General features: G+C 35.2%; 2 protein-coding genes across 2 annotated transcripts; one reads left to right on the top strand and one right to left on the bottom strand.

Annotated features, from left to right (window-relative positions):
• Positions 1 to 5,372: 5,372 nt before the first annotated feature.
• LOC130647682 (uncharacterized) lies at positions 5,373 to 8,429 on the bottom strand. Its single transcript, XM_057453623.1, has 2 exons — positions 7,023 to 8,429; positions 5,373 to 6,807 (listed from the first exon to the last, which is right to left on the bottom strand). Exons 1-2 carry the CDS (start codon positions 8,102 to 8,104, stop codon positions 5,577 to 5,579), a joined length of 2,313 nt encoding a protein of 770 aa, XP_057309606.1. The 5' UTR covers positions 8,105 to 8,429; the 3' UTR covers positions 5,373 to 5,576.
• A 5,341-nt stretch (positions 8,430 to 13,770) lies between these two features.
• LOC130647528 (uncharacterized) lies at positions 13,771 to 14,982 on the top strand. The gene is made up of 2 exons (XM_057453411.1): positions 13,771 to 14,160; positions 14,236 to 14,982. The coding sequence occupies exons 1-2, from the start codon at positions 14,140 to 14,142 to the stop codon at positions 14,863 to 14,865; spliced, it is 651 nt and encodes a 216-aa protein (XP_057309394.1). The 5' UTR covers positions 13,771 to 14,139; the 3' UTR covers positions 14,866 to 14,982.
• Positions 14,983 to 15,196: the final 214 nt, after the last annotated feature.

Here is a 15,196-nt window from a genome sequence, read left to right as displayed (position 1 = left end):
ATAAGATATCAAATATTATACTACTTCTTCGCAGTAGTTAAAACACGCCCGCTCTCGACAACGACAATATATGATATGATTAGGCAGTGATCGTTCAAAATAATTGGATACATTGCTGGGTTGAGACAGGTCAATATCGTTCAAATATTGGCCACAAGAACGAAAATATTTACAAAATAACAATAAAATAATTGAATACTTGAATTGAATTGAACAAGATGTTTAAAAGATTCCCGCAACCCGACAAAATGCTTCTTTCCCAGGCATCAATGCTATACACTATAAAGTGCACAAAAAGTGTCCTAAATTTTTTATTGTTTAATATGTTTAAGTCTTGTTTTAAAAATTGTGTCATCCCTATTCAATGGCGTTGTGCAAGTTAAATTTATATCCCTAAATCAAAAACCGCTATGGAGCTTTTATTCAGGCTTGTATTAAGACGGTTAGAAGCCCACAAAAATTTATAACAATAAATTTATCAATACATTACTCCAAAAAGGGTGTATGGAAAAGGTTCCAGGTTGTCGGCAACACATGTCAATGTCTTAGGCTGCTATTAAACAGGCGTGAGTTACAAATTAGGCCTTGCCACAATGTAACTGATTATCGCAAATGCATATTCTTCAATTCCTTAAAATTTAGTATTTTTTGCACTGGAAAGATATAGAGTTGCTCCAAGCTGGATATCGTTCATTAAGACTATTACATCAGTATTTATAGCAAATCTTTTATTTTGTCTTTACTGGCACATGCGTCGCGTTTTTGCTGGGTGCCCTCTTTCCATTATTTTGTTTCTGGCCGGTTTTAACATCAGCCTTAAATACACTCTGTTATCCAATTTTGTTAATTCTAAGAAGGTGTCCCTACCAGTAACTACTGCTAATCTTCAACACAGCCAGCGATATAAACAAGGAGGCAAACATGAATGGAGCCATGTAGTTGCAAGTACAAGGGCAGTGGACAAGATGGGGAAATTACATCCGAACTGACTTTTCATGGAAATCCATTCTCGCCATGCCACCAAACTTGCTTTCTTTCTGCATGGCTTCTACCTAAGGTATTTTACCCTCACCCAGCAACTCAAAACGTTAGAACATTTGCACTGAATCCAGTTGTTCCTTGTGTGGAAAACTTTCATGCACCACGGCACGTCTTAGATTCTGGCAAGATATAAACCATCTCCGAAAAGTAAATTGCCACCAATACTTTCCAACTGGTTTACCTTGAAAACAGATTATATTCAAATTATCTTTCCAAGACTGACAGTGGCTTTGATTTTAGCCGTCCGACATTTTGTTTGATGAGTTGGCACACAATCCTGGCGACCTAGCTAGCGAGGCAGATTACAGTAAAAAAAAACAAGCAGGAAATTAAAAATGTAGCCAGCGATACATTTGGATGTAGTCATGGCTTATGCTATGGATTACTGTGAACGGTGTCAGTGAAGAAAGGACAAATACATCACAGTTATTAGCTTGTTAAAGGAGAATTCAAAACATAGTTAGATACATCTTTTATGTAGCTATGCAGGCCGAAAAGCTGCAGGTACAGCCACGGATCAGGGAGGTATTTCGGGTAGTCGCTGTGTTCTCAAAAACGAAGTGCAGTCCATGTAGAAAAAAACATTTGAGAATCCGCAGAATAGACTATGTACGTCTGATCGACTTCTACTTTTTGACATCCTTATATCATCCTCCCCCAGACCTTTTTGCCGGGCAGCTATAAAATAGTAATGTCAAAACTCTCAACGCTGCAAAAGTTTTTTGCCCTATGCCAGTCTTCTCAGGAAAACATTTGTTTATTCATCTGCTTTTTTATTTTCAATTTTTTTTTACTTCCCTTTGGCAGTTGTTTTTTTGTGTTATGGTGAATAGTAATGCATGTTGAGATATGTCAATATTGGACTTTCACCTATCATTTTATGGATCAAAATACCGATATATGATTTACCGGATAAAGGCTCTAACGTACTGAGTAAGAGTCGTAATGATCCAAGCTCTGTGATTTCTCCCAACACAATAATGTTCTGCTGATGCTGTCTTCATTTAAAACAATCAATTATTCATTCTTTTCTTCATCTTCTTTCTTACGTAGAACAATCCCATTATCATACAAAATTTAACAATGGGAGGTTTTAAAAAGTAGTTGAATAAGGAAATTTCGCAGGGTTTCAAAAACATTTTTTTTTCTGCTCCTACAAAAAGAAAATCTTATAGCATATATACTTGTAACAAAATTGCAAAACTTATGTGTGGCAAAAAAAATTTTCACAATTGTGTTGCTAAAAGAAACTTTTAAAATTTAATTTGTTAAGGGTAGTTATAAATGTGTTGCATCACTGTGGTAAAAATTAAAACAACTTACCGCCTCCATATGTATGGGCTTTGGTAGACCCCAATTCAATTTCATCTTTATTAATTTTAATTTTTATTCTTCCTGTGAAAAATATGGTTAAAGTTTTCATATGTTTTGTTTGGATTTTCATACCCTTTTATCACTCCTTCTTAGTGCAATTTGCTGCCCCGATTTCACAGTGGCTAAAAATGTAATGTTTTGTGTGTGTCTTTTATTTGTTTTTCTAAAAAAAATTTTTGGTTTTTAAACGTACCCAATTGTGCACCTCATGGTCTTGGCCACCGTTTTTTCGAGCATGTATATGCTCTTTTGGTTTTGGACCCAGGGTGACTTTTTCTGTAATCCACGAAGGCTTTGAAAGTAAAGTCAGATTCTAAAATGCGATGAAAATGGTAAAACAATTACTTTTTGGGTCTATCCATTTAACAACCAAAACATACCTTTTAAGATTTTGTCAATATTCCATTTTGAATTACTAACAGCAGTTTTAAGTGCACCACGCATAACGTGTTGGCTGCAACTTCCAATATCAATGGTTTTAGGTATATCATTTTCTATTAACATATTGTCAAGCCTGTCTAATGATCCATCCATAGCTAACTGAACAAACCGCAGAAAGTTCTTTTGAAGAAATCTGAAGACACTCAACCAATATCGAATGCCAACATCTATTTGGCAGTTCTGCAAAACAGAATTCATACTTTTGTCAGTGAAAGGTTGATTGCATTCAAAAGAATTTTTATTTGCCGATAAACTGTCTATTAAACTAACTTTTTTCTTCTCAATAGAACTAATGCTAACATCACTTGAAACACGTGTCGAGACTTTGCTTCTCTCTCCTTTACGCTTCTTTCCAGTTGCATGAGAATCTAACGCACAACTTCTCGTTGTAGACAAGTTTATGGAATGAGTCAGCAAGGGGGCTTGACTACACTCAGTCTTGTCTTTGGACAGTGACGACTCCACTTATTACCCCAGTCAAAAATAAAACAAAATCAAATAAAAATTAGGTTAGTAAGGAAGTTTGATCATACTAGGTCTTGTCTTTGGAGAGTGACGACTCCACTTATTACCCCAGTTAAAAAAAATAAATAAAATAAGAAAATATTAGCAGGGGAGTTTGATCACACAATTTGGTTGCGCTGGAGTTGCAACTGGTCAGAACTTTCACTATTACCCATCTAATAACACAGAAAGAATATTAGCACTGTGCATTTCAGGGTGGGGACATAGACCTACAATTTACTCCACTTATTACCCCAGTTAAATAATAAAAAAAAACACAAGAGGAGAGTAACGACTCCACTTATTATGTTAAAAACAAAGAATAGTACAGTTGAACAGAAAGTGGTCAAAGTTAATTTTAGGAAGATAGGGATGTCTAGTTTCTGCTGATGACCGTCCGCGGACCTCTTCCAGGGACCCAGCTAGACATCCAGGGTACTTGGGTTCAGAAATATGGGGCAAAACCTACCTACCCTTGGTTAAAGTTCTGTTCATCTTTTCAAATGTGTTGTGTCCTTTTTATTTTTATATATATTTTTTTAATTCCTTGTAAGAAGGGAGAATTGTGCTTTTAGAGGCATATTCTCTAGAGGAGTACAACTTCCAAAGACCTAACAGGTTGAGTTCATCATTGCGGTGGCTTGCCACCTCTTTGTAAATTATTTTCTTTTTACAAAGATTACATCTAGCTTCTTTTTTATTCTCAGTTTTCAAAAACCATAAATTGTGCTTCATGAAAATAACATACATAATCTTTGTTATTTTCAATAAAATGTCAATGTATATGACAAATTAGAATGAATACACAAAAAGACAACAGTGCAATTAATCATATTCACCAAATTTTCATGTGTAGTTAGCTAAGGTACTATACAAAAATGTCAGGTCAATCAAATACCAAATTAAAGAAGTAAGAGAACATTTAAAAATATTGTTACAGACAAAATGATTTGACATATTATAAGTATTGTAGATTCTACTGGTGAAAAATTCAGGGACAGTTATCAAAAAACCTTGTTTTTCAAGGATTTTTGACCATAAGTAGTGTTTTTTCAGGTGCTGGCCACCCTGAACTTTGAGGTTGTTTTGCTGACAGAAATGGCTTCTTTAACTTTTGCAAGGTTATAAAAACATTGTAAGATTGAGTTTCCAAAGTTTTTTAGACCGCCATTCCTAAAATCAGTGTTTTTAAAGACCTTGTAGCAATTTCTACGTTTTTTTATTTTACAAGATTTTGTGTGACTAGCGAAAGATTTCTCGGGTGTTATTGGTTTCTTACGTTCCATATTTGCAACAGAATTATTTTGTGTGACTAGCGAAAGATTTCTCAGGTGTTTTTGGTTTCTTACGTTCCATATTTGTAACAGAAGAAACTTCAGGCTCAACCAAAGTGTGTTATTACAGATAATTGATTTCGTTTTCGACTGTTGTGTAAAAAGCAAAACAAACTGGGTTTTGTCTTTAAACAAGATACAGGGTTCCCACAGAAATTTTCTAAAACTTTTCCCTGAGCTTTCAAGAAAAGCATATAAAATTCCCTGGACATGACCCTTGAAAAGTATATTATTTTCCCTGGGTCACATAAAAAAACATATTGTTTTCCCTGGGTCTCCAAGGTAATAAACATTAAGCATACTAAGTTAAATTCCTGGTTCCCCAAGTAAAAAACAGCAGGCATTAGATATTACTAAATAGCGTCTAAAAACTAGGGTCATTAAATAGAAACATAAATATTAGACAGTGGGAGAAATTGAAACTGAAATTTGGGTGTATATTATCCAGCATTTGAATACAGGTGTGTATGTAAACTTCAGCAAAAGAAGATTTATGTACTTCTGAACACTGCTAACTGCCAGAAACTGTTATTCCATTTAGCTTGATATTAGTCTGAAGTTAACTACTGCAGAACAGTTTCAAGCCCAGAAAGTGGAACATTGACTTAAGACAGGTTAGTGGGTAGCCAGGCCCATCTAATAAGGTAAATGGTGCTGGTTAAAAACGTATCTTGAGAAGTTTGACTTCAGTCCAAAATAAAACAAAACGAAATGGGTTACAGTCAAACAAAAACTAAAGATCTATCCAGAAGACAAAATCAGTCCAACACAAAAACAAACAAAATAGAAACAGCCAGTTGTTTAGTCGTTTTTATTTACAAACTTTCCTCCTCTTCTCCTCTAAAACCAAGAGTGCTTCATCTAAGCTTTTTACTTGAGTTTTCAACTCAACACTTCTTCTTTATCTTTTTCAGCTTTCTCTACTGATGAAACGAATTCTTTGTCTAATGCTTCACATGTCTTCTGCAAATCATCACGTTTAGCTTTTGTGTCTCTTATTTCATCATTTAATATGCGCTTTTGATTCTCATCTCTTTCATTGCGTTTTTTCTGTCTCTGTAGTTCTAAACTGTCTTCATACTTTTGTCTTGCAGAAGCTACAGATCGAAGCAGCTTGTTAGTTACCTGAATACTATCAGGTTTTAAACCATTAGCAATCATATGATCACTCACAACCTTTTTAGCTACGATAGATTCTTCTTTCATGTTTTGTCTGAGGACAGAGTTGTTAATACTAAAACTTCTTTCAACTGACGCTTGACCGTGACTTAATGTTAAGACTAATTTGATAAGAAAAGAAAGTTCCTTGAAACTTTTTACGCCAACATCACCAAAATAAAATTCATCTAAGTCTTCTTGAAACCTATCAAAACTCTGAAATTTATCAATGTGAAGTTTCAAATTGTGATCGGAAAACTCATTAAATTCTTCAGTGATTTTGTCACATTGAAAAGATGTTAAAACTCTAAGCTTCACCAGATATGTTAACATGCTTCTCAGTTTGGTTTGCAAAACAGAGGAGCTTTCAGTAACCATTACCTTGGGATCAAATATAGTGGAATTTTTAACAACATTTTTTGACAACGGACTCTTGTCGAATAACTTCTCAACAATAGATCTAACAAATATAACAGCATCAGTAAAGAACTTAGCCACCTGTGCATTAGTTATTAGATCTTTTCTTTTTAATTCGTTTATTTCAAATCTAGTAGCAAAGCCTAAATTATAATTCTTTGGTTTCATAAGCACTGAATTATCATTCAAATTGACAGCTTTTAAATCACTTATTGATTCACATTTTGTTAACACATCAGGCTTAACAATCAATCTCATTAAATTCTTTAAAAGCTTGGTCAAGTCTTGATACATATAAGGAACCATTGGTTTGTCCGTTTGGTACATTACCAAAAATGGTTGCAAAATTCCAGCTAGGAAACTGAAAAACTTCAATTTCGCAGGTGTGAGCAGGTCTTTAGCAGCATCTTTCACATAACCATAGCTCTTAGAAGCAGGTCGTTTTGATTTCGGAAGACCTTCCCAAAACTTTACGATTTTCACAATATTTTCCCAAATTTCAATGAGACGCTCTGCTACAACTTTGTCTTCCACCCACCTGAAAATGAAAACATATAACCTACATTACTACTAAACTTTTCAACATATAGACATATTACAGTACAATTTACATATTTCTCAATAAATTAGCTTTTTTCTAATACCACATACTGCAATTTAAATTCAGGTGACCATTATAATTTATTATTAATGCACATGAATTAAAAATGACACACTTTGTCTTTCTACCACCAAGAGAGTAGCTTACTATACCGTGTAGCACAAAAATTTAGCGGATAAACATTAGATGATGTCACACTTTCATAATCATCTCTTCTGGCTGGTGTGTCGTGCAATATTTGGTAAGAACCATGGAGTATTTTCTTAATGTTCCATTCAGTAGAAACTGCAGCATTTTTGAAAGCACCATGAATAGTGTGAAGACCACAGCTACCTATGTCAATGAGTTGATGTTGTTCATTGTCAAGACGGTCTTTCTGGACTTTTTCCAAAAATTTGAAGTTAACGCTAGGTCCATCCATGGATACTTGAAACATTTTGTTTGGATCTAATTTCCCAAGCGTCTTCGTGAAATGGCTGAACAAATCTTGGTGAGCACTATGTCCAAGAAAGCTTGAGTCTAAGTAACGGATTTTAACTTTGTCATCAACAGGGTCAAAAAATCTTACTAGTACATCCATTTCACAGTTCTGAGTTACAGTATTCAAACTTTCGTCAAAAGAGACAACATAACATTCAACTTTTTTCAATAAATCATACAAGATGTCTCTAAAGTATGGGGCAATTCCAAAGTTGATGATATAATGGACTTTGGTAGGCCCAAGTTCAAATGACTGAGCAATTTTGCTGTCTGGGAACATGCATCTAAATGTTTGACCAAGGTTAGTACAAGAATTGTTAGAAAAGCCGTTAACAACTACTTTTAAGGCCCAAATTATTTCAGATTTCTGCTTTTGACTGTCTTTTAATAGCAACTCAAGTGAAGTTTCTTCTGTGGCTTTAGTCTTATGAACTGACTGAATTTGACTAGATGTAGAACCACTAGATGTAGAGGTAGAATCACTAGATGTACTTGGCTCTTCAATACTAATAGGCTGTTCGCTTCTATTACTAATAGTTTTTGCTTTAAAGAACATTTGCCTTCGGTCTACATGCATTTTATGAGTTTTACCACTTGTATGACTAACTAAGGCTTGACGACCCATATTTGACAACTTGATCGTCTTATGACAAACTTTACATCGAGCCTCTGTGTTATCTTTGGTTTTTACAATCCACTCCTTAAAGTCTGGATCATCCAGCCAATCCTTTGAGAAATAGGTTTGATCTTTCATATTTTATTTTAATACACTAGAAAACAACAGAACTAAAAACTTACAAAAAATAAGAACAGAACACCATAGATTACAACAAACTGCATTACACAAGTACCAATCGCTAAACTTTTATCACTTTTTAAAATCACATGCAAGCTACAGAATAAAAAACTACATTAACAATTTGTTTATATTATAAAGAGTGTCGCCAGAAGAAAAGAGATGCTGTATCTATATAAACAAAATTAAAAGTTGCATAAATCTGTTTGGTTGAACACTATGGCTACCATTAATCATGCTGAAAAGCTAACAATGAAATAATAGTAACACAACTTCAGTTCAACTTGCTGCCAAAATTTTTTTTCCCTGAGTCTCTTGCAAATGCCATATATTTTCCCTGGGTCAAAATTTTTTCTAGGTGCGTTTCCAGGTTTTCCCTGAGTTTTTCAAAAAGTGGTATATTTTCCAGGTTTTCCAGGGTCTGTGGGAACCCTGAGATATTGACGGGTGAGATATTGATGGGTATTCACCCCGCCCCCTTTTGGGTCAGCCTGTGCCGCAAACGCCCGCATATATAAGGGCAAGTTCGGGAGACTTTCCGAATTAAATTGGCAGTTGTCGTCCGAACCCGCCTACCGAAATGGAATTCCCTGTACAATACAATGCGGACAACAGTTGGAAGAAGGCGCTTAAAGAGAATGAAGTTACCTAATAAATTTTAAGTTATTTGTCAAAAAATCTTGTCACAAATAGTTCTTTTAAGAACTTCGCCACCGCATAGTAAGTTTTTTTGATTAATTTGGGAGGGGAGGCGGGGGTCATCTGTATTTTGTTGTTTTTTGTAATAACTATCATCTAAAGCTATCAAGGTTTCAAGATAACACACCTTTATCCACACAGAAAGGTCTAGCTATAGTTATAGTTTCTTAAACATTTTTGTATCTTATGTTTTTTAGCTTATAGGCGAATATGTCAGGATTAAATCCTTCAAGAGTGGGTAGACCTTCATTAAAAGATTTATTAGCGAGGAAGATGCAAATACTTCTGAAGAACTATAAAAACGACTTGAAAAAGCTATAATGTTGCTGCAATGTCTTCCATTAAAACGAAACGCATTAGTTAATTGGAGACTTCCAATAATTACACTCGTCTCGGAGGAGAGGAGTGTATTGGTTTCGGCTTGTGCGACCAAAAGTGACATATCGTAACTTACCCGCTCCCCCGCGCCATAATTCTTCTTTTTTTCTGCGACCCTATTTCCCGCTTCTTATGATGTTGTGCGTGTCTTAACCCGTATTTTGCAGACCACAGACCAGTCGTTTATGCATCGCTACCGCTGAAGTCGAACATGCGCACTGCCCGCTGAGAATCGAAGCACTCTTAGCTGTGCTTTCACATTTCTACAAAATTCTTTTAAAAAATAGTAGCGGAATATAAATGAAGTATCGCTGGAATATTTATCTTGCTTTCATGCAATCTGCTATCTTGCTAGACTTACTGACCTACTGTTGTTGTACAAAGTGTGCCTAGTGTGTTGTTGTTCTGCAAAGTCTGCCTTCACTCACTGAAATTTAAAACTGCTAGATCGAGAAGACTTATGTTTTTCTGCCATGTTTTTGCACAAACTTCTATTATTATTGTGCGGGGATATTGAATCTAATCCAGGTCCGGCTTCCCATATTAAATCAGTTAATGGGTCATTTAATCAAGGCGACAAAAAGTTTGGTGAAACTGCTGGTATTTCAGTGTATGTGCAATGCTCTTCTAGCTATATGTTGGTCCCAACTCAAAAGAATTTCTGTTTGGAAATCATTTGATTTAGATAACATCTTAGAACATGGCGATGCTAATTTTAAGCAGTCAAATTTCAACAGACCCATGGCATGTTATGAGTTACCAACATCTATCAATATTGATCGTTTTCAAATTGCTATAAGTCTCCTGAGTAGTACGTCAGCTCTTTTGGGTGATGAACATTACTTCTTAGCTCATGGACAAATGAATTCAGAAACAGTTGGTACTGGTTTAATATTTACCACAAGTGGTTACAGTGTTGCTATCATATGGGATAAAAATTACATTTATCTGTTAGACTCTCATAGCAGGGATGAAAGTGGTCAGATTTGTCAGAATGGCTTTTCTGTTCTTTTGAAGTTTAGGAATTTTACAAACGTACAAGAGTACATTAAGGATTTGTATCTGAATAAAATGGAAAATTCTGTTGAAACGCAGTTTGAAATGCAGTATGTAGTGAGTGAGACTGTTGCACAATCAATTAATGTTAGTATAGCCAAATCCCGTAAAACTGCTCAAAAACGAAAATATGTCAGGAAAACAAGGTTATTTGTCAAAGACTCGCATGAACCTCAATCAAAAAAGAAATGTGGCTGGTACAAGGACGAAGCAATGGCTGAGAAAATAGAAAGGTTTAAAAGTGCTGTCAAAGAGGGACCAGTATTTATTTGTGTTGTATGTCATCGTTGCCATTACAGAAGATCTGTTGTTTTTTTCTCTTCTGAAAAGTATCCTATTGATCTGCAACACCACACTGTCTTAAGTAATGATGGAATGTCCTATATTTGTAAATCATGTCATAAAAAGTTAGTGAAATCTCAAACCCCTTCACAAGCTGTCTGGAACAAATTAGAACTATATGATTTACCAGATGATTTAAAAAATTTAAATAGGCTAGAAAGAACTATTGTTGCGAGAAGAATATTATTTAAAAAAATAGCAATTATGCCTAAAGGTCAATCTCCTAAACTGAAAGGTAGCATTTGTAATGTTCCCATTGATTGCCAAAACGTTACTACTACATTGCCACACGGTGCAGATAGCAATGGCATATTAATGATAAAATTGAAACGGAAATTATCTTTTCGTGGGCATGTATATTTTGAACCTGTTAATCCACAGCGTGTGAAAGCAGCTCTGCTTTATTTGAAACAACACAATCCCCTGTATGCAGATATAGTGATTGATGAAATTCAAATTCCTTTATCTCTTACAAGCCTGAATGAACCTGAAGAAACAAAACATTTATCAAGTGACTCGCATAGAACCAGCATTGACCTTGAAGACAATGAAAACCCTTTAGACTTGCATAGGCTTGTCTCCAATGAAACTATGATGTTATCTAATGTACCTCAAGCAGAGGATTTTAGTATAGCACCAGGCGAAGGTGAGATACCACTTTCAATGTTACAGGATCTATACTGTGAAGAATTAGCACACCCTCATCTATTCCCAACAGGGAAATTTGGTTACAAAGCTGAACGTGATATTAAACTGAGTCCAGTAAAGTATTTTAACCAACGTCTCTTGAATTATACACAAAAGTTTGCGGAGGACTCTGATTATATATTTTATGCATTATCTACCATCCAACAACTCAATCTCAACAGCCAAATTAATATTGCCATGAAAAAAGTTTCAACTGATTCTCTTACAGCAGGAATGTTGTCAAGAAATTTTCCAGAGGCTGTGAAGTCTTTTATTGCGGAATTCTGTGAAGGGAACACCAGCCTATTGGAAGCAATTTCTTTCAGAGGTTCTATCTATGGTAAAACAGCTTGGTCGCCCAACTTTCTTTATGACTTTAAGTTGTGCTGCTTTGAGGTGGAATGAACTAATATCAATAATTGCCAAACTGAATGGTGAAAATCTGTCTGATGAGGAAATCATCAATATGACCTACTTTGAACGATGCCGGTTTTTAAATTTAAACCCTGTTCTACTAGCTCGCCATTTCCAATACCGTGTTGAATATTTTTTCAAAGAAATCATTGTAGATGGACCTCTTGGCAAAGTTACCTATCATGCTATTCGTGTTGAATTCCAGATTCGTGGTAGTCCACAGATCCATTCTTTTTTGTGGGTTCTGAATGCACCAACCTTGACCAGGCAGAGCGTTGATGAATATATTAGATTTGTTGATGCAATTATCAAAGCAAAAGTTCCAGAACGAGAACAGAATTTAGAATTGTTTAATTTAGTAACCTCTTATCAGGTACATTCTCACTCAAAATCGTGCAGAAAATATAAAAATAAAAGTTGTCGATACCAGTTTGATCGTTTTTTCTCTGAAAAGACTATTGTTGCTCTGCCACTTTGTGAGAACTTAAACCCTGCTGAACGTAGTATAATTTTCGAAAAACGAGAGGCAATATTAAATAAGGTCAAGGCTTATATTGATTGTAATTTAAATCCAAGGCAGAGAAATATTCTATATTCAGATAAAGAGAACTTTGAGCAGGTGCCTACTATAACAGACATCTTGCATGAACTTAATATTACTAAAAATGAATATTATCATGCACTAGGTATTTCCAGTGATAATGATTTCCAGCTTCACTTGAGACGACCACCAAATTCTTGTTTTTTAAACAATTATTTTGAAGAAGGCTTACTAGCATGGGAAGCTAATATTGATATTCAGCCAGTGTTTAATCATTATAAAGCTGTCACATACATGTGTGCCTACTTCTCCAAATGTGAGGATGAGACATCAGAAGCAATGAAACAAGCTGCAAAAGAGGCTTTCTGTTCGGATAAGACATATGTTGAACAGATGAGATCAATAGCACGCATTTTCACAACAAAGAGGCAGTGCTCAATTCAAGAAGCTGTTTACTTATTAATGCCTGAACTTTGGCTCAGACGAACATTTCCTAAAGTTGTATTTGCAAATACAAATTTACCTGAAAAGCGATATAGAATATGCCTGAGTAAAGAGAAGATTGATGAACTGCCTGAAGATAGCTGTGATGTATTTCAAAGGAATATGCTTGATCGTTATGTTGATAGACATGATTTGAACTTTGATAAGGGGAAATATGCTGTTTTAGATCAATTTTGTTATGCAAATTTTCTTGCTAATTACTATTTAGCTGGTAAATTCGATGATAACAATGATTGCCAACCTACTATACTTCTTGAAAATGATTTAGAAAATAACCATAACACAAGTACCTATCCCTCACCAATACCTTTGATGAGAACAAATTAAAAACTTAAATGCCGTAAAGTGAAGTCAGTATTAAGATTTCATGTGCCAAACAAGCATAAATGCCCTGAACAATATGCACACCATTTACTTTTATTGTATTATCCATTCAGAAAAGAAGGTGATCTGATGTCTATGAATGGGAGCTATATAGAAAAACTTAATGAACCCGGTGTTTTAACTTTAGTTAATCAAAACAAACATGTCTTTCAGCCATTCAGTGATTTAGTTGATGCTGCCTTTTGAAATTCTTTGAATTTACATCCCTTTTCTAGCATAAAAGTTGACAACAGTAATCGCCATGTTTAAATCATAAAAAATCTGCGATGGAGATCTATGACATATTTTACGCTCATTTCAATTTTTTGATCTCTTCATCTTTTTTAAAGTTGTTTACACAATGTGAACAAACGTAACAGCGTTTTTGTTGATGTTATCTTTCTTCCAAAAACGATGCCTACTTGTAAAGCTTATGGCTGTAGAAATAGTACTGGGAAAGGAGAGGTGAAGAAGTCTTTTTTATGATTCCTCGACCGAACAGTAACGAAGAAAAGTTGCGTTTTTTGAGATGGATAAACAACATGGGTCGTGCCGATGTGAACATCAATACGTTGAAATTTGGTAAAGACGCTGTGTTATGCGAAGATCATTTTCACCCAGATTGTTTAAAAAAAGAAATAACATTGCCGAAATATTTTACGAAAAGAAAAAGGAAAGAGTTAGTACCGGGGGCAGTGCCAACAAAATTTTCGCACAAAACATACGATGAAATAAACATGGACGGCACAAAACATTTACAGCAACGAAAATTATCTGTTAGACGAAGTGAAGAATTAGCACGTTCTGAAGTTGGTCACTTTTGTCTAACATATAAATACATCAGTTTTCTTTCTATTTTTTATCTAGACTACCTCTGGAGTGTTTTCAAATGATATTGTTTAGGTCCTGTTTACACTGAGTTGTATTTAATTTTGTGTTTTACAGCTTATCTCAAAACGAAACTGTGAATGTTCAAACAAATCCAACTTTGGTTGAAGAAGAAACCATCATGATCATAAATGTGAAGGATGTAAGGCACGCTGTAACTGATTTTGATTTGTTGCAACTTTTTTTTCGGTAAAACTTAGTTATTTTATCTTTCAAGATTATTGAACCAACCCACAAGAACGTTGGAGTTCAATGTGAAATATCACTAAGCGACTTAAACAGAAGCTGTCAAACTGATCGGTTAGAATCATGTGACTTTGAAGCGCAAGCTCCCGAGTATTATTCCATTTCTGCTAATTACGTTGCTGTGGTAAACGATCACTCATATTCCAAAGAAAAAACTGTTTACTCCACTCCTTCTAAAAGAAAGCATGTTTGTGAGGACGTCTCACTCTCTCCTATAAACTCGTCATTACAATCCTTACCAACTGACGATGAAAAAGACTCTGATTACATCGCTGAAAGTGCAGAAGAGTCAATCAATATTAGTGATGCTCATGAAACCGAACGAAGCATTTTAAAAGAAAAGAAATTTGTTGTTTTCGAAAGCATGCTAGATGAAATATTTAACTTACTGCCCTGTCGTTCATGTGATGGAACCGCAACCAGTATCGAAAAGCGTGAGCAGGGAACGTGTGTACTATACAAAGGGTATTGCATCAATGAGCATGTGGTTTTTGACTGGAAAAGTCAACCCATGTTTGGAAAAATGCCAGCATTTAATTTGTTGCTATCCTCTGCAATATTTTGTTCAGGTAAAAAAAATCTTCTTTTGCATACTGCATGATGATATGCAAATTTACAGCAGGGCTATGCCATGTTTTCAAACGGGTTGAAATGAATGTGGAAGTCGATACTTCAACATGTTACGAATAAACATAATTTCGCGAATCAATATCCCAAGTATCCCAGGTGCCGACACGAAGCCTATTCTAGTGCTGAGGCACGAAAGAAGAAGTGGATTGAGAAACATTCGCCAGCGTATAATGCATTGGAAGAAATCGTCCTTGATAAAAAAAACTTAAAGGATATGGAACTTCTTTGCGAACCATACCACACAGGGTTTTTGAAAAAACCATGATGGCGGTCGAAGGCGGTCAATCGTACAGTTCTCAAGT

Source organism: Hydractinia symbiolongicarpus, chromosome 6, assembly GCF_029227915.1.
Source record: "Hydractinia symbiolongicarpus strain clone_291-10 chromosome 6, HSymV2.1, whole genome shotgun sequence".
Taxonomy (NCBI): Eukaryota; Metazoa; Cnidaria; class Hydrozoa; order Anthoathecata; family Hydractiniidae; genus Hydractinia; species Hydractinia symbiolongicarpus.
This window is presented reverse-complemented; position numbering and strand designations above follow the sequence as displayed.

What these genes read in the sequence shown, in the direction of transcription:
- LOC130647682 (XM_057453623.1), bottom strand. Translation starts at nt 8,104, where the DNA reads ATGAAAGATCAAACCTATTTCTCAAAGGATTGGCTGGATGATCCAGAC. An exon ending in CTAAATTTTTGTGCTACACG is followed by an intron (nt 6,808 to 7,022) that starts GTATAGTAAGCT and finishes TTTCATTTTCAG; the next exon opens with GTGGGTGGAAGACAAAGTTG.
- LOC130647528 (XM_057453411.1), top strand. Translation starts at nt 14,140, where the DNA reads ATGATCATAAATGTGAAGGAT. An exon ending in TGATCATAAATGTGAAGGAT is followed by an intron (nt 14,161 to 14,235) that starts GTAAGGCACGCT and finishes TTATCTTTCAAG; the next exon opens with ATTATTGAACCAACCCACAA.